This window comes from Lampris incognitus, chromosome 1, assembly GCF_029633865.1.
Source record: "Lampris incognitus isolate fLamInc1 chromosome 1, fLamInc1.hap2, whole genome shotgun sequence".
In the NCBI taxonomy this organism is placed as follows: domain Eukaryota; kingdom Metazoa; phylum Chordata; class Actinopteri; order Lampriformes; family Lampridae; genus Lampris; species Lampris incognitus.
Genome location: NC_079211.1, coordinates 141,792,093 through 141,810,471, shown reverse-complemented (window position 1 = coordinate 141,810,471; position 18,379 = coordinate 141,792,093). Strand labels below are relative to the sequence as shown.

Genomic DNA, 18,379 nt, shown 5'->3' with positions numbered 1-18,379 from the left:
CTTCTGAAGCATGAGAGACCATTTTGATCACAGCCAAGAAGTGAAACTCTGGGGTGCAACGTAAACTCTTCCAGATTGAGAGTCATGAACTTTAGTAATAAGTTATTGCGCAATACTTCTGATTCAGTTTCTAAAAGCAGGGACGTAAAACTTTGCTGGTGGAGTTTGTCTGCCATTGCAAGCTGTCTGTGGGAGTGGAGACAATTTTGAAACGCACACACAATCTGAGAGGCTGACTCATATGGAGCGTAGGCTTGCAACGAAAGGGAAGTTAGCCCCCTTATTTCGGGGAAAAATGAACAAAATTGGTAACTTTAGCTGCGCTAAAATTGGGAATTCAGCAAAATTCTTCTGTTACTGACACATGGTAAAAATCCACGATGGAGGATTTCTGCCATATTGTGTTGTATTTGAATGTATTGAAGCTCTATGAACGTGCACCAAGTGATGCATGCAGGCAAAACAGGGTGACAATGTTCTGAAATTTATATGTTGATTTCAAATTAAAATGTTGACTTGATCTGATTTGAAGTAAATACCCTGCAGCAAATTATAGGACGCGAGTCTTTCTGCATGCTCTGTAATCCCGGTAAGAAAATCGAAGAAGTGAACTGATTCAACCCTCTTTGATTTATATATAGATAGATGTAAAGTTTCAAACCCATTTGGCAAGGTCTGCAAACACCTGTCTAACGTGGGCTTGCAGGCTTTATGTCCAAAGGATTCTGGGATCCAGGACACTGGAAATGTCACATATGGATCTGTGCACCTGGAGATATTGGATAAATTGTCTGTGATAGCTACAGGCGGCAGTGAACCCAGGATACATATGGGTTTCAGTGAAGAAGGGCAAAACAGAATGGGTGACGGGGTCTATCCAGGGACCGCTTTACTTAGATTTCTTGGATGCAATTTAGATTGATCGCCAACGCCTCATCAAATTCAAGCCGGGCTCAGACGCCACAGTAGCCTGTCAATGGCCCATTGTTGGTTCAGACTTCATTACCTGCGGGAGAAACATAAAGCAACAGATATTTTGTTTCAATCAAAGATTGGGTAGATAGACAGCGGCTTTCCTAGTAGCTTTTTTTGGGTATCCAATTTTCCAATAAAAAGAGTTATCGAGTCCTTTTAGTACGGCGCTTCATTTATAATAAGATTTTTGATGGGAAACTGAAACCTAGGGTTTAGAGGTGAAATCCCCTGCTGGACTGCCTTCATGTCCTCATTCCTGGAAACTGTGATGCTCTGCTTAAGACTGTACAACTCTGAGATAGTACATTTTGAAAGTCCCCTAAGTGTCATATTTGGCCCATATAAACTGACATTACTTCAGCAGAACAGTGAATCTCATGCTAAATTGAACCCATTTGGAAAGACCAAATCAACAACACAAATACTTTTTTTTCCCCCCTTTATTATGAAGAGTGACTGAACATTTTTCAATATACTCTGGAAGAACACAAAAAAATAATGTAATGATGCATGCTTTTTTTCAATTCACAATTCATTTTTCTTTTCTTGGATGACCACAGACTTTTAAAGAACAATGATTTTTGTTGTACATTAAAAGCAGCACACTTTGCATAATTCTCATCTCGAAATTGACCCGATGTAAGATTAAAATGCCCCAAAGCACCCTTGCAGGGAATACCACGCCATTCGGTTAAACCTTCTCTACGGCACGCTCGAATGATACGGTATCTCGGAAATGACTGCGACTTATTTTTTTCTTCTTTGCGACAAAGTCCCTGAAAACTTAAAATATGCTTAAATGTTATTCATCGCTTAAGTCTGCCACCCGGAGCACAGCAACTGTAACGTCTTAAATATTCTATTCAACCACAACCATGATTTGAAACTCACACGGTGTTTTAAGCCCAATGAAAATCATTTCCACAAAAACAAGAAAGAGAAAAGAATTCAGTCTTCCTGGAAAGAAAGGCAAAAACAAGGCAAAAGTTTATACTGTAGCAGGTACCACCATATTTGATTTTTTTTTTCCTGAAATGGAAAGGAAAATTTGCTACGAGTAACAATTCATACCTGAAATACAACAGAATTCACTGTTTTAAGGAATGTGTGAACTACAAGTGCTACCGACGCTCACAATGTAATTCAAGACTGGAAACGATAACAAAAGCTGACAGTTAACGGCGTAACATTTAAGGTAAAGAGATTTATTCAAGGGATTTTGGCCAGCCTAACTTTCCCAAACCCCTTAACTATGCCATCAAATGTTCACAACATCAACAATGTAATAGGAATTACTTTCTTGAAAAAAAGAGATACATTTCCAAATTTTCTGGCCCCGTGAATACCATTTGGTTACTGGTCCATGATGTGGAGGATCACTTTTCTGATTCAACTTGGATCAGTTCACTAGGATGTACGGTCTTGTCTTTGTTTTGAGGCTGTGTGTTGTCCTATGGCAGAGGTCCTCTGGCACTGCCAATGTGCTGATCTAGTGAACGCACCGGGCTCGAGTTTAGAAAAGCTCCACGTAATTGGCTGGGAACATCCCAAAATGGCCATTTGGGCCATAGCCTCGCCACCAGCCCTCATCTATCATTTCGATCCCAGTAATGATTTCATCAGGGTCAAACGAAATCTCTGTGTCATCAGCTGAAAGAAGAAAGAACAGTAGGAAATGTCACTCCCAGTAATCCAGGTAGCCTTCATTACACATTTAACTAATTTAAGAGGGCAGTGGTAAAATAGGTACAAATTCTCAAGTCATTCAAATTCCAACCAACCAAAATTGTTACTGCCTGTGTGTTAATTAGTTTAAATGGGAGTTGTGCTCAAATACCTACCTGCCTGGTAGTCATAGAGGGCTCTAGCACAAACGCCTCTGTCTGATGTCTCCTCAGCGGTCACTTCATTGGCATTGCTATCCTCCACCTAGGGGAGGAGAAAGAGTTTAGGATCCAGAGAAGAAAACTGGATTTGTATTTCCTGCAAAAAAAAAAAAAGTATGTACAACTGTTGAATGTAGAGTAAATGAATTACCTGAGGGGGCTCTTCATTGTGACTGTTATAATCTGGCTCCTGAACATAAGCGTTAGCAGCTGGTACCTCCTCTGTAATAGAAGAAAAAAATAAAATCTGTATTTCAGGTGACACCCTCCATCTCTACCAGTAGGTGGCACAAGTAGCTGATCATGGCAGCCAACAATGATTAGAGGGAATGTATGGTATGTGTATATACAATGGCCATGACACACAAAAAAAAAAAGAAGTTTCATAAGAAGCACATGATTTTGTAGCTCCCTAATCTGGCAAACTGACATGTTGTGTGTGTTTAGTATGATGTTGGTGTGTGCGCAATCGGCCCCACCTTGCCACTGCTCTTGGGGGGTGGCCTCGGGTTCATCATACTCACACCGGGACTGGCCATCATCCACATCAGGCTCTTATCAACACAAGCATAGACATACATAGACACGTACACACAGGAACACCTCCACAAGTTCACACACGTCGGAGGTCACATTCTCAAACATTCATTCTTTGCACATTTTACCCCGGGCAAATAAGTCTTTTCTGGAAGTTGGACAAGTATATTTTGGGAACAAGGAGAACGCAGAGTGCATTAATGATACATGACGCTAAGAATGAAAATGAGGATGATGTTACACAAGAGAAACAAAAAGAAATGTAGCATGGATTTTGAAATGGACAATCTGGGAGATACTTCTTTTGCTAATGTGTAAGACCCTCACCCAAATGGCATGTGTGAGTGTGTGTGTATACTGTATCTGTGTTGGTGTGTGCGTGTTTGATCCCAGACCTGTGGCACGAACAGGAGAAGCAGAGCCTGCTGGCACAGGGGAGGCTTGGCGCAGGGGTGAGCTGACCCGCTCAGGTTCATATGCTTGCTTAAAGAGAAAAGGGCTTTGCAGACGCCCTGAGAAAGACACATGGAATATCCACGCATGCAATGAGTGAGACAGGAACAGAGAGCGGACATGTTGAGCAGCAGAGACCAGACACCACGTCAACAGATGTGGTTGAAAGAAAATGTTGAGTATGACTAAGAGATTGAGACCATCTGATTGAAAGTTTAAGCTTTGAAAAGAATGTCGCCGGAAAGACACCCCCCCCCACCCCTAATTTTTAGCATGCCTCCACATGGGAGAGATACATCTGCTGAGTCACACTACCCATACTCATGAGTGGGGCTAAGCGAAGCTTTCAGTAAAGCAGTGTTCTGACATCTTTAAACTTGTCCAGTAATGTGGGGGGGAGGGGGGGGTGAAGTGTGGATCGAGGTCCTAACCTGGCTGAGGGCTGGCAGGGGCAGCAGCAGGGACCTCTGAGTCACTGGGAGTTATGCCCCTTTCCCTCTGTTTGAACATCTCTCGTGGGTTCAAGGCACGCTGAGAAATGAGAGAGGCTGCCTCCTAAAACATAAATTGGTGAAACAATTACCACAGCTATGGTTTAGGAAGTGCACAGGTGACGTCACATCCATCTCCCTCGCGAGAATAATGCAGAACTGACCAACACTTTTTATGCATTCTGTATGGTTGTTTGAATTATGTCAATCACCACAAAAGAACTAATGGACAGTCAAAAATAAAAAGGACAGAGACAGATGTGTTAAGTAAAGTTTTTGAGAGTTCATATTTGCTAAAAACCACTTGTCTGGTGCTAGTTTGGAAACAGAAGGTAGTTAGTCCAGAAAAGACCAATTTCCAGGGAGGGAACTCACGTTAGCTTTCTCCACAGATTCACCTCTCTTGATCCCTTTCCTCTGGGCTTCTTGATACTCCACCTCCTGCTCCTCCTGATGATGATGTTTTTGTTAATATTGGCACCAGTCACATTAGCTTCCTTCTAGACTAGGCTTTACTATTGCTTCATGCATCTGAAACTTATTTGACTACCAACAACAAAACAGTATTATTAATGTGACTTGTGTGATACTGCAACTTATTCCCCATCATTTCTAGATCTGTTCCCTCATATGCATATTTGCAGCCAAATTCATTTGGTTGCTAAGTTTAATATCTTGACCCAAGTCTAATTTCCTTAGGCAGTAGGACGGTCATGTAAGCCACAAGACAACTTACCCATTGTTGTTTCTCCCGATCTCTGCTCTCAGCTTCCTGTTGCTGCTGATACTTCCTGTTTTACAAATGATCAATGAAAAGGCTAAGCAGATGTCATGTAAACCCATGACTAAGCTGAATGAAAACAACAGATAGCCCTCTTCAGCTCGGAGCCACGCCACATACTTTTGTTGGTCAATTTCAGAGGCCCTCTCCTTGTCCCGCTTGTCCCTTTGCACCGCCTCCTTGGCCTCTCGGTCCTTCCTCTCTTTCTCGAGCTGCTGGCGCTCCAGGTCTGCCTTACGACGCTCCTCTTGTCGCCGTTTCTCCTCATCTTTCTGAAAGCAAAGTGATAAGCAGTGACGTTTTCTCCCGGAGCCCACGGGCCTCCCCTGTTTTTTTCAGACTGTAGTTGTCATTTTAATGAAAACACTCCGTTTAACAGTTTTGGTAATTCCTCCCCATTTCTCATTGAGCATTTTAAAAATGAGTGAAACAGCGCCCCTCTAAATATTAACATGTAATGAATGTCAGTCAAAATATGTGGTGAAACACTGTATTGCACTCCTATTGTAGATAGTCATGTCAAGCCTGGGAGGATGCCAGGCCTGAGTTGGCTTCCTCTGGTTAAAATAAACAAACAAATAAATAAATAAATAAATATAATAACAAAGGATTCACACGAATCAAATCATAGCATGTTATAGCCATGGGGGGGGGACCCAGGAGATTTAACCGTTAGCTATTTTCTTTTAGATTCCCCCCCCCTTTTCTCCCCAATTGTACCCGGCCAATTACCCCACTCTTCTGAGCTGTCTCAGTCACTGCCCCATCCCCTCTGTCGATCTGGGGAGGGCTGCAGACTACCACATACTACCTCCTCTGAATACATGTGGCGTCGCCAGCCGCTTCTTTTCACCTGACAGTGAGGAGTTTCACCAGGGGGACGTAGCACATGGGAAGATCACACTAGCCCCCCCCCCCCAGTTTCCCCACCGAACAGGCACCCCGACCGACCAGAGGAGGTGCCAGTGCAGCGACCAGGACACATACCCACATCTGGCTTCCCACCTGCAGACACGGCCAATTGTGTCTGTAAGGATGCCCGATCAAGCCGGAGGTAACATGGGGATTCGAACCGGCGATCCCCATGTTGGTAGGAAACAGAATTGACCGCTACGCTACCCGGATGCCCCCTAAACCCTTTGATTTCTATTGACAGCTTTTCTGAAAAATTGAAGGGCAGCATCAGCCAGCATCTAGGTCTTTTTTGCCACATGCATGGTCAGGTCTTGATAATTTGTTTGTCTGACATATCTTCAGATTTTGGAGGAACTCTTGTGATGTACATAAGCACAGCCTCCTATGCAGAGGTGGAAAACTCCGCTTCTGAAAGTAGAAGTACTAACGATGTATTTGTTCCACCCATGCACTAAACCAGCTGATTCTAATTACCACAACACTTCAGCCAGGTAGGAGAACTAATTAGTGAAATCAGATGGTTTAGTCCATGGGTGGAGCAAATACATGGTTAGTACTTCTACTTTCTGAAGCCGGGTTTTCCACCTCTGCTCCTATGTCATTTTCATTGAGGATTTACAGGGATTGCAAGGTAAAATATGATGGAAATTGAATGCATTTATTAAAAAAAAATTAGAAAAATCAAAATCCTTGGGAGAACAGATTTCAGAAATGTTGTGGGTTCAGGGTGCCCAACCAGTGGATTGCGATCGACCAGTCGCTCGTGGGCTGATTGCCAGTCGATCGCAAGGTGATTTTGAAAAATGGAGTTAGATTTTGAATAAATAAATAAATGTAATAATAATAATTTTTAAAAAAAACGGCAGTCCTTTGTGTTTATTGGCAAACTATTTCACTCATGAGCTCTGACGTATGAAGGCGTTCACTGTCAGTGTCAAAGTGGAGACGAGAGCCGTGACTAACCTTAACAAGATCGACTTCGCTTTAATTTTCTTTTGAGCGTTCAGAGATGACAAACAACAAAAATGGCAGAAGCCAAAAGATCAAAAACTTATTATTTCCAGTGAATGGGAGGAAGATTATTTTTTCATTAATTCCAACACAACATTCATCTGTCTGATCTGCCATGCTACTAGTGTGGCTATACCCGAAGGAGGGTAATTTGGAGCAACATTTTAAGATGGTGTACAAAAGCTATGATACAGATTTCCCGGTGAAAACAGCTCCACGGACCAGAAAATTGCAGGAATTGAAGTCTCAACTAGCAGCACAACAGACCCAACACCAAGGGTAAGGCTGCAATGATAGCATCGTACCGCATCAGTCATGTTCTTGCTAAGCATAAGAAATCTTTCAAAGACAGCAAAATTGCGAAAGAGACGTTTGTTGCGGATGCACTCTCCGGTGATTTCAAGAATAAAACGGACATTGTGAATGCCATTAAAGACGTTCAACTATCCCGGAATACTGTTACACGGCGCTGTGAGGAAATGGCTGAGAATCTTCACGAGCAACTGAAGGACATCGACGCATGTGAGTGTTTTTTCCCTCCAGTTCGACGAGTCAACCGATATGGTAGATGTGGCACAGTTATACATTTTCATTAGAATGGTCTTTGAAAACATGAGCGCAAAAGAGCTGCTCACCATTTTGCCACTTAAAGGAAAAACTAGAGGCGAAGATATTTTTCAAACATTCATGGAATTCATTAACCAGAATAAACTGCCCCTTTTTAAACTCATCTCCATTACAACTGATGGTGCACCTGCTATGGTAGGCCGTACTAACGGGTTCACTGGACTGTGCAAGCAAAGTGATTCTTTCCTGGACTTCATTAATTATCATTGCTTAATTCACCAACAAGCGCTGTGTGGGAAGATCTTAAACATGAAAGAAGTGATGGATGTTGCTATGTAGATTGTGTGCTCGTTTAGGGCAAGGAGCCTACAGAGGAGGCTATTTTGCGCACACATGGAGGAGATAGGAGCAGAACACACAGACCTGCTGCTGCATATGGATGTAAGGTGGCTGAGCATTGGCAAATTTTTGGAGATTCAGCGAGTTGTTGCCTGAAATCAAAGATTTTCTCAAACTCGCTAAACATGCTGAACATACACAGGTAGAGGACAACAAGTGGCTTTTGGATTTGGCATTCCCAACCGATCTCACTAGCATGCTGAATGAACTGGATTTAGAACTACACTACCGTTCAAAAGTTTGGGATCACCCAAACAATTTTGTGTTTTCCATGAAAAGTCACACTTATTCACCACCATATGTTGTGAAATGAATAGAAAATAGAGTCAAGACATTGACAAGGTTAGAAATAATGATTTGTATTTGAAATAAGATTTTTTTTACATCAAACTTTGCTTTCGTCAAAGAATCCTCCATTTGCAGCAATTACAGCATTGCAGACCTTTGGCATTCTAGCTGTTAATTTGTTGAGGTAATCTGGAGAAATTGCACCCCACGCTTCCAGAAGCAGCTCCCACAAGTTGGATTGGTTGGATGGGCACTTCTTTGAGCAGATTGAGTTTCTGGAGCATCACATTTGTGGGGTCAATTAAACGCTCAAAATGGCCAGAAAAAGAGAACTTTCATCTGAAACTCGACAGTCTATTCTTGTTCTTAGAAATGAAGGCTATTCCATGCGAGAAATTGCTAAGAAATTGAAGATTTCCTACACCGGTGTGTACTACTCCCTTCAGAGGACAGCACAAACAGGCTCTAACCAGAGTAGAAAAAGAAGTGGGAGGCCGCGTTGCACAACTGAGCAAGAAGATAAGTACATTAGAGTCTCTAGTTTGAGAAACAGACGCCTCACAGGTCCCCAACTGGCATCTTCATTAAATAGTACCTGTTAGAGCCTGTTTGTGCTGTCCTCTGAAGGGAGTAGTACACACCGGTGTAGGAAATCTTCAATTTCTTAGCAATTTCTCGCATGGAATAGCCTTCATTTCTAAGAACAAGAATAGACTGTCGAGTTTCAGATGAAAGTTCTCTTTTTCTGGCCATTTTGAGCGTTTAATTGACCCCACAAATGTGATGCTCCAGAAACTCAATCTGCTCAAAGAAGTGCCCATCCAACCAATCCAACTTGTGGGAGCTGCTTCTGGAAGTGTGGGGTGCAATTTCTCCAGATTACCTCAACAAATTAACAGCTAGAATGCCAAAGGTCTGCAATGCTGTAATTGCTGCAAATGGAGGATTCTTTGACGAAAGCAAAGTTTGATGTAAAAAAAATCTTATTTCAAATACAAATCATTATTTCTAACCTTGTCAATGTCTTGACTCTATTTTCTATTCATTTCACAACATATGGTGGTGAATAAGTGTGACTTTTCATGGAAAACACGAAATTGTTTGGGTGATCCCAAACTTTTGAACGGTAGTGTACATGTAAAGGATAAACACGATCAGCTCAGTAAACATGTTTAAAAGCAAGCTCCAACTGCTATTAAGTAGGCTGCAATGCAGTGACCTGCAAAACTTTGCTCACATGCAGGCAGAACTTAAACGTCAGGGTAACGACACAGCACAGCTTGATAATGCACATTATGAGGAGCAAGTTCAGAGCATCTTGTCAGAATTTGATAGGCGCTTTATTGACTTTGCATCCATTGAACCTGTTGCCAGCTATCTGTGTTTTCCATTTGGAAGTATTGATGTGGATGACATTGCCTCCAAGTGGCATCACCGTTTCACCTGGACAGCCCTGCTGTGGAGAATGAGATCCTCATACTTCAAACTGACATTGAGATTAAATCCAGGGCAACACAAGGGATGAAGGGAGCGCTCTGGGAGCTACTGCAGCAGGAAAAGTGCCCCAACCTCTGGAGATGTGCCGTGAACTTCACCGCACTTTTTGGATCAGCCTACCTGTGTGAATCTGCTTTTTCGCACATGAGGATCATCAAGTTAAAGTACAGATCCACAATGACAGATGACCACCTTGTGGCCTGCCTAAGGCTTGCAACCAGCTGCTACAAACAACCCTATGAGAGACTAGCCTCCTCCCAGTGCCAGCAGTCCCACTAAGGTAGAGAATGACATTTATTTCTACTTTTCTAACACAGATAACTATACTGTATGGTGCCTGTATTTTCTGTTTGCCGTGTGTATTGGATGGGTATTACTGTAATACGGTTCCATATTTGTGCTGGTAGATCTCAGCTGGCTGACAAATGTAAAAGTAGATCTTGGTTCAAAAAAGGTTGGGCACCCCTGCCCAACCATTTTTGGGTACTCTTCACAATGTCTCAGATGTGAATTTTATGCCTTTGTTATGCCAATGGTAGGAAGTTCTGTAGCTTACCTCTGCTTGTGCCCAGAAATTGTCTTTGTTGGTCTTCTTTATTTCTGACATGGCATTGGTCTTCTGGTAAACTGAACCCTATGAAAAAAAACAACAACTTAACACTGACATGCGGCCAGGCTTATGTAAAAACTGTGGGACACATTTTAAAAGCATTTAGGCAAAAAAATAAACCTTACATCAAGACATTTGAGAAGCCCTTGAATAACTGACTATAATTCTGTGTAATTATGCTGATAAAGCTGAATTAATTAAATGATTTGTACCAGTGTTGTTAACAAGTGAGTCTACTTAAAAAAAATAAATCTATCCATGTTATTTACCCTGTTAAATTTATTCATTTTGAATTTTATTTGGCCCGAGCCAATATGGTTTAGGTTCACAAGGTCCCTGCTTTTTAGAAAATCATTTTCCAGGACTTTTCAATGACATTTTCCAGGACTTTTGCATGGGCATACACGACAAGTCATTACACACATAAAGTTATATTATTCAGTATGAACTATCGATGATAGCTTGGTCAGACAGACAGACAGACAGACACACAGGCGTGTGCACCCAATTTCACAAAAAATGACAATCCCGATGACGCTTCAGAGACATACAGAAGACCGCTCTGTATTATGGCTGCTAAAGGAGTGTTACCCCTACAACATACAGAGGTAATGTTGAAAATCATGATTGCTTCCCTTAAAATCTGCAGAGTATTATGCAATTTACTCCTCGCATCTTTATTTGGCAACACTTGTCATATAACATACACAGATTTTACAATAAAACAGTTAATTAAACCCCTAACCTCAGTCAGTTTGCCTGTTAGTTGAGCCTCGCAAACATGTTTTTTTGTTTGGTAAATTTTAGCCAATGTCCAACAAGGGAATTCATTAAAACTGACATCCCTAAAAGATATGGCGAAGTATAGGCAAGATCCAGATGAGTCAACAGCTACAGAAAAATCTCCATCATGCTAATTTCGGAGAGCGGGACCGACATCTAATGTGTTCTAGAATGGAAACAGGCAGGTGAAAATTGTGCTGAGTTAACAGCCTGACTTGGCTTCTTTTGCACTGGCACAACACAACAAAGCACAGCAGTGATCATGATGAATCATCATCACCACGATTCGTCCTACTGTTATGTCACTGCAAACTATATGTGCTGAGGTATGAAAAAAACAACAATAACACATTAACAAACTGAGTCAAGCAAATTAAAATGTATCACCAGCCTTATTGGAATAATTCAGATCTCGTTGATTCTCCCCACATTCCCAACCTAGCCTTATGCAAGGAGTCATGAGCACTGGGATAAACAATGGCACTGCAAGAGGAGGCCTTGATGAAGTTAAAGTCAAACTCAGCATGAAACCTGGAGTCCACCACCCTAAAACTAGAACGCTCAATCTTCTGGCCACCACACAGATGTAAACACAGAAACCAGAGCCTTGATATGTACACAGGCACACACCCTTCAAAAAGTCCTGATAAGATCTAACACGAAAGAGAAAACAACTGGAGGGCAGGAGACAGGAATGAGTGTTTGTTGTTTGTGACGCATACCACAGGACCCTGGGGACCAGTGTCTTGGAAGCGGTGGGATTCTTTGTGGAAGTTGTAGTTGGCTCCTGACGCTTTGGCCACCTTTTGAATAATCACTTCTGGTTCCACATCCTCCTCAGCTCTAGCGTTTATTGTGACATGGGCCCCCTGGAATAACAGTCGTTTCCATGCATGAAGTAAAATTTTACTCTTCTGGCAAGACAACCAAAGAACTATGTTTAATCATTATCATCTTGGTTAACAGATGCACCAACCTAATAGTTTGTTGGATTTAAGAAGTTATAGGCATGGTTGAAAAGACACTAGCCCTACTAAACACAGCATGCTGAAAAGTTTCCCTCTCTGTTTTCCCATTTAAAACCCCTCTGAAAGCAATCACGATGATTGAGCTTCACATAATATCATCTCATGAAAATACACAGTTCATTTATTCAAACTAGACTATGCAAAATAAGCAAATCGTCACCTTAAGAAAGTTTGCAATGGAGCTGACATGATTTGCACAAAGTCCTTTCCTGGCATCTTTCACTCCCTCGCCAGTCTGTAAAACAAAGAATTGTTAATAACTGCATGAGTTGCTTCAAGAAAGACAGAGGAGACAAGAAATTGTGTAATTTGGTGAACCACTAACCCAGTTGATGAGGACATATTTGGGCAAGCCAGAATTTGGATCCTTGACACGACAGAAAGCGTACATCACTTTTCCACTGTTCAGCTCCTCCACCATCTCCTCCAGTCCTCCATCTGGAATTCAAACATCGTGGCAAAGCCAAATGGCTTGTTGCATAAATTTGGGCAGACTTTTTTTTTCTTACGAATAATGGGTTGAGAAGGAGGATTCAAGTATTCCCTTCATGCTGCTATTCCAATATACAGACAGCTGTATGCTGTTGTTCAAACATTTGATAAAAATATGATCATACTAGTCTAGGCAAGCTACTTAACACAAAGTGGTACTTACCCCCCTTCTCTGCCAAGCGTATATCATTACTGTTTCCCTCATAGGTGAACAAGGCCCTGTTGATAAGAACATCACATTAAGAATAATTGGTGGCCAATCCAAGGCCATAGATCACACAGCGAGACAAAATAGGTTTCTTTAAATACGATAACCACCACTTTACATATGAAACGAGTGAAAACAATTTTTTTGATTGAATTATTTTACTTTGCTTGAATGACTGAGACTAATACTAGTTATGTGATGAAAAACTGTCTCGATCATTCATTTTAAGAGGTATTTTTTAATTTCCATCCCCCCCAAAAAGTAGAAAGAGAATTGTGGAAAATAACTGTCCTTACATTATAACTGTATTGTCAGGCAAGATCCAGCAGTGTATCTGAACTGTGATTAATGGGCCTCAAGAACATTAATTTGAAATAATAATAATAATTAGGAGTTCAAAACAGTTTTAAGTACCCACTATAACTGCCATTATCATCATCAGTATTGCAGGTTCATACATCATCGTATAATAAACAGCTGCTTAAAGTAGTAATATGTTCAGTCAGAATTGGCAAATTCCTCTACATTCTGGGTAAGGACAGAACTTACTGAGAAGCAACTGCTCTATGGAAACAGGAAGTGTGACTGGAGAAAAACTCAAATGCTTACATAGACCACATAATGCAGAAAAAGAACAAGACTACTTAAGTGAGAAACACGATACCTCAACATTTACAACTGTGAACATAGGCTAAGTTATAAAACAATAAAACGTTTACTTTGGCTTATTATTCAAAAAGAACACAAATATGGAGCAGTGTTGTTTGTGGAGGGTCACGGCAGGTTCATTAAGATCGAAATCAAAAGGCGTTCATATCCCATATCCAACAAAATGATAGATATTAATTTGAGTGCTACAGTAAGGAAATGGTGGCTGTTATTTATACATCACAAGCAGCGTAACGGATAAAATTCTGTAGGACAGTTCGCACGATAGGTGTGTTTATCCAGAAAGGGCCGGTGTGGGTGGAGATTTTTGTTCCAACCAAGCAATTACACACCTGTGTCTCCTAATCAAGTTCCTCAGCAAAGACTCTACTGGTTGATTAGTGGGATAAGGTGTGTAACTGCTTGGTTGGAACAAAAGCCTTCACCCAGAAGGCCCTTTCTGGATAAGACTGCCCACCCCTGGGGAGCATCATATTGCCATTTGCTTGGGCAGCCATTTAAACTGTCATAAAATTTGGAATAATGGATTCCAAATTCTAAATTTAATAAAGGGTGAAACTTGTAGGCCTACATAACTGACACTGGCTGATCTTATGCAACAGACTTTTTCATGAACATTGATAAAACACCATAGAAGCATATGCCCAATTACGACTTAAACCCTTGTCACAGACAAAACATCAAACACTGCTCAATTAACAGACATGATTTCAAAAACAAATTAAATTATTTCTTGCTTTCAACTGTTGTGCACACATAATAACATTGATGGGCTCAATTCTATTCAGGTTGATTGTCAGGGTCAATGTCTCTGTGCAGGCTTTAACTTTGCCAGTTGAATGGGGATGGGGCCATTATAGTCCATTGTCTCAGAACTAGGTGACTGGCACAAGTGGATACTGACACTCAGCCAGAGCCAGATCGCGTCTAAACGTGAAGCCTGTCTTATCTCGTCAAACGACGGCAGTAGGTGCGAGCGGTGTAGAAGTTACCAAATTCGCTGCCCAGTTCCTTAAAGGGGTTGAGGGTTGAATAACAATTACAACAGAGTCATTTCCCGAGAGTGAACGTTGAGCAAAAGACAAGAGGGAGGTGCAAATACCCCCCAAGACGGCTGAGACGTTACATTAATTAATTCGGGTCCATCTTTAAGCACCGCCAGGCTCCAGCAACAGGTTCTATCCGCCGCGCCTCGGCAGGAGCAGACGAGCGCGTATGTCAAGAGGAAGCGCCCGATTACCGCATTCCTTTGGCGGCATCACGTAGCTGGCGTTAACTTCACACTTGATCTCACCAGGAAGTAGGTCTGGTTAGCTAGGAAACGAGTTTAAACCGACGCAAATGTGACGAGACAGTTATAAAAAAGAAAAAAAAACACTAAGGATTCAAACTAAATAGGGGAGAAGTATGAAGTCGAGTGGTTTCATTGAAGGAAATCGCCGGCGACGCCTTTATTACTCCGGCGAACTCGAGTGAATGAGTTAGTCAACGTAACGACGTTGGCTATTGGGTTACCTAGTTAAGCAGGCTGTTAGACGTTAGCCCGTCTTTGAAGCGCGCCGCATACTGCTCAACTCGCAGACCTCCGATCGCCGATTTGTAAACCCGTCGGCTGTAGGTCTTGGGAGTTGATGATTGAAGTAACCAACACTAGTCAGCCCAGTGGCCGACTGACTGGGTAGTTCACCACTAGCCAACAACGTAGGCTAACCGCCCGCACAGCTAAGCTAACTTGCTTGGGTACAACGTGCGAAATCCTGCGACCTTACCAGTCGGTGTTAGATTTTTCATCTACCACCTCTTTATACGCGGCTGTCAAGGCTGGGCCGTTTTTGCTGAGGTTCACCGCCATCGTAACGATGAATATAGCTAGCCAGCTAGCTATACAGGATGCGCCCTTCCTTCGGAGGAGTGGCGACGGTGCTGAGTTTGGAGATTTCCGCTATGCAAGCTGACTACCGCCACAGGCTAACTATATCAAACCCGGGACGTCCCGGCTTTCATTTCGCGCGGAACCCCAAAGGGGTGGGGCTTTAATCTAGCTATTTTTCGCCACGGGTATCCGCCGCCAATTCGGGTTTTTTCTTTACTGAAACGTTAACCCTTTTGTAAAGGATTCGGACTTGGACCCTGCAATGGGTCGAAGTGCAAAGAAATTGCTCACTTTCATCACGCCGCACTTCCGATGTGCCTACTCGGGCCATCAAATCGAGCGTACCCTTCCGATTACACAAACACGCCGCAAGTTTGCACGACCTATTGGATGAGGCTGTTCATCACATTGACTTCAGCGTATCTTTGAATTCAAACTTCTTTAGCTCAGAATTAAATATAAACGTCCAGGGTTGAATATTACAGTAGACAGTGCATCCGGAAAGTATTCACACCCCTTCACTTTCCCCACATTTTGTTATGTTACAGCCTTATTCCAAAATGGGTTAAATTCCTTTTTTTTTCTTCTCATCGATCTACACACAATACCCCATAATGACAAAGTGAAAAAGGTTTTGTAGAAATTTGTTAAAATAAAAAACTGAAATATTGCATGTACATAAGTATTCACACCCTTTGCTATGACGCTCAAAATTGAGCTCAGGTTCATCCTGTTTCCACTGATCATCCTTGACATGTTTCTACATCTTGATTGGAGTCCACCCGTAGTAAATTCAATTGATTGGACATGATTTGGAAAGGCACACACCTGTCTGTATAAGGTCCCACTGTTGACAGTGCATGTCAGAGCAGAAACCAAGCCATGAAGTCAAAGGAATTGCCTGTGGACTTCTGAGACAGGATTGTATCGAGGCACAGATCTGGGGAAGGGTACAAAAAATGTCTACAGCTTTGAAGGTCCCGAGGAACACAGTGGTCTCCATCATTCGTAAATGGAAGAAGTTTGGATCCACCAGGACTCTTCCTAGAGCTGGCCGCCCAGCCAAACTGAGCAATCAGGGGAGAAGGGCCTTGGTCAGGGAGGTGACCAAGAACCCGATGGTCACTCTGACAGAGCTCCAGCGTTCCTCTGTGGAGATGGGAGAACATTCCAGAAGGACAACCATCTCTGCAGCATTCCACCAATCAGGCTTTTATGGTAGAGTGGCCAGACAGAAGCCTCTGCTCAGTAAAAGGCACATGACAGCCCACTTGGAGTTTGCCAGAAAGCACCTAAAGGACTCTCAGACCATGAGAAACAATATTCTCTGGTCTGAGGAAACCAAGATTGAACTCTTTGGCCTGAATGCCAAACGTCACATCTGGAGGAAACCAGTCACTTCTCATCACCTTGCTAATACCATCCCTACAGTAAAGCATGGCGGTGGCAGCATCATGCTGTGGGGATGTTTTTCAGCGGCAGGAACTGGGAGACTAGTCATGATCGAGGGAAAGATGGATGGAGCAAAGTACAGAGAGATCCTTGATGAAAACCTGCTCCCGAGCACTCAGGACCTCAGACTAGGGTGAAGGTTTACCTTTCAACACGACAACGACCCTAAGCACACAGCCAAGACAATGAAGGAGTGGCTTCGGGACAAGTCTGTGACTGTCCTTGAGTGGCCCAGCCAGAGCCCAGACTTGAACATCTCTGGAAAGACCTGAAAATAGCTGTGCAGCGACGCTCCCCATCTAACCTTACAGAGCTCGAGAGGATCTGCAGAGAAGAATGGGAGAAATACCCCAAATATAGGTGTGCCAAGCTTGTAGCTTCATACCCAAGAAGACTTGAGGCTGTAATCGCTGCCAAGGGTGCTTCAACCAAGTACTGAGTAAAGGGTGTGAATTCTTATGTACATGCAATATTTCAGTTTTTTATTTTAACAAATTTGCAAAAATTTCTACAAAACCTTTTTCACTTTGTCATTATGGGGTATTGTGTGTAGATTGATGAGAAAAAAAAGGAATTTAATCCATTTTGGAATAAGGCTGTAACATAACAAAATGTGGGGAAAGTGAAGGGGTGTGAATACTTTCCGGATGCACTGTATATATATATACTTAGCAGAAAAAGTAAGGAAATGTGTGTTTGGTAGATTATTTCTTTGTTGTAACAACACTTCTTGGCAATAAATCTTATACCGTTGGAAAGCCTGTTTACTTCCCCTTTAAATGGTGCCACATTTGTAAGGAAAACGCATTTGTGGGATGAGCAGCAGAGCTGAGTATGTGGGTTGCACCCATGAAAAATTTGCCAAATCTTCTCTGCCAATGCCAAATAGCTTATTTTGCTGTTGCTATTGAGTCTTGTTTTGAGCTTCTGGTACCCCAGGTGCTGACAATCAGGTGCCCGATATAAGATTTAATGCCAAGAAGCACTGTTACAACAAAGAAATAATCTACCAAACACAAATTTCCTTACTTTTTGTGCTAAGTTTATATAACTTTGTTAAAAGAAACACCCAACGATAGAAAACGTGCTCAACAAATGAGGGGGAAAAAAAACCCAGTGATTCAAGTAAATTCTTTGAGACAGTATAAGCCTGTTTCATGCCATAAGCTATTTCGCCATATCAGCTGTCAATCATTTGACAGCTGATGCGTGCTTAAGTGCTTATGGCATGGAACAGGCTTGTACTGTTCCATAATTTACTTGAATCATTGGATTTTTTCTCCCATATTTGTTGAGCACTTTTCCTACCACTGAGCGTTTCTTTTAACGAAGTTATATATAAAACCATGCCCACTTTGTCCTCTAATAGTATTTAAATATCACCCATCAGCTCGTCGACATATTGGAGTTCATATTACCATTGCACCACTTCTCTGGTGTAAACATGCTCATGTAAAAAAAAGA

At 42.1% G+C, this 18,379-nt stretch overlaps 1 protein-coding gene across 3 annotated transcripts; it reads right to left on the bottom strand.

Moving 5' to 3' along the window:
• Positions 1–1,380: 1,380 nt before the first annotated feature.
• dbnlb (drebrin-like b) lies at positions 1,381–15,569 on the bottom strand. 3 transcript variants are annotated; one of them, XM_056280795.1, is made up of 15 exons: positions 15,360–15,568; positions 12,877–12,932; positions 12,547–12,659; positions 12,382–12,456; positions 11,916–12,062; positions 10,357–10,434; positions 5,244–5,395; positions 5,079–5,133; positions 4,718–4,792; positions 4,283–4,406; positions 3,794–3,910; positions 3,341–3,415; positions 3,013–3,083; positions 2,817–2,904; positions 1,381–2,625 (listed from the first exon to the last, which is right to left on the bottom strand). In XM_056280795.1, the coding sequence occupies exons 1-15, from the start codon at positions 15,440–15,442 to the stop codon at positions 2,489–2,491; spliced, it is 1,446 nt and encodes a 481-aa protein (XP_056136770.1). In that variant the 5' UTR covers positions 15,443–15,568; the 3' UTR covers positions 1,381–2,488. The 3 variants fall into 3 exon arrangements, with proteins under 3 accessions (XP_056136770.1, XP_056136778.1, XP_056136786.1); XM_056280803.1 differs by lacking the exon at positions 3,794–3,910; XM_056280811.1 differs by lacking the exons at positions 3,341–3,415; positions 3,794–3,910 and having other exon boundaries at positions 15,360–15,569.
• Between the last annotated feature and the right edge of the window lie 2,810 nt (positions 15,570–18,379).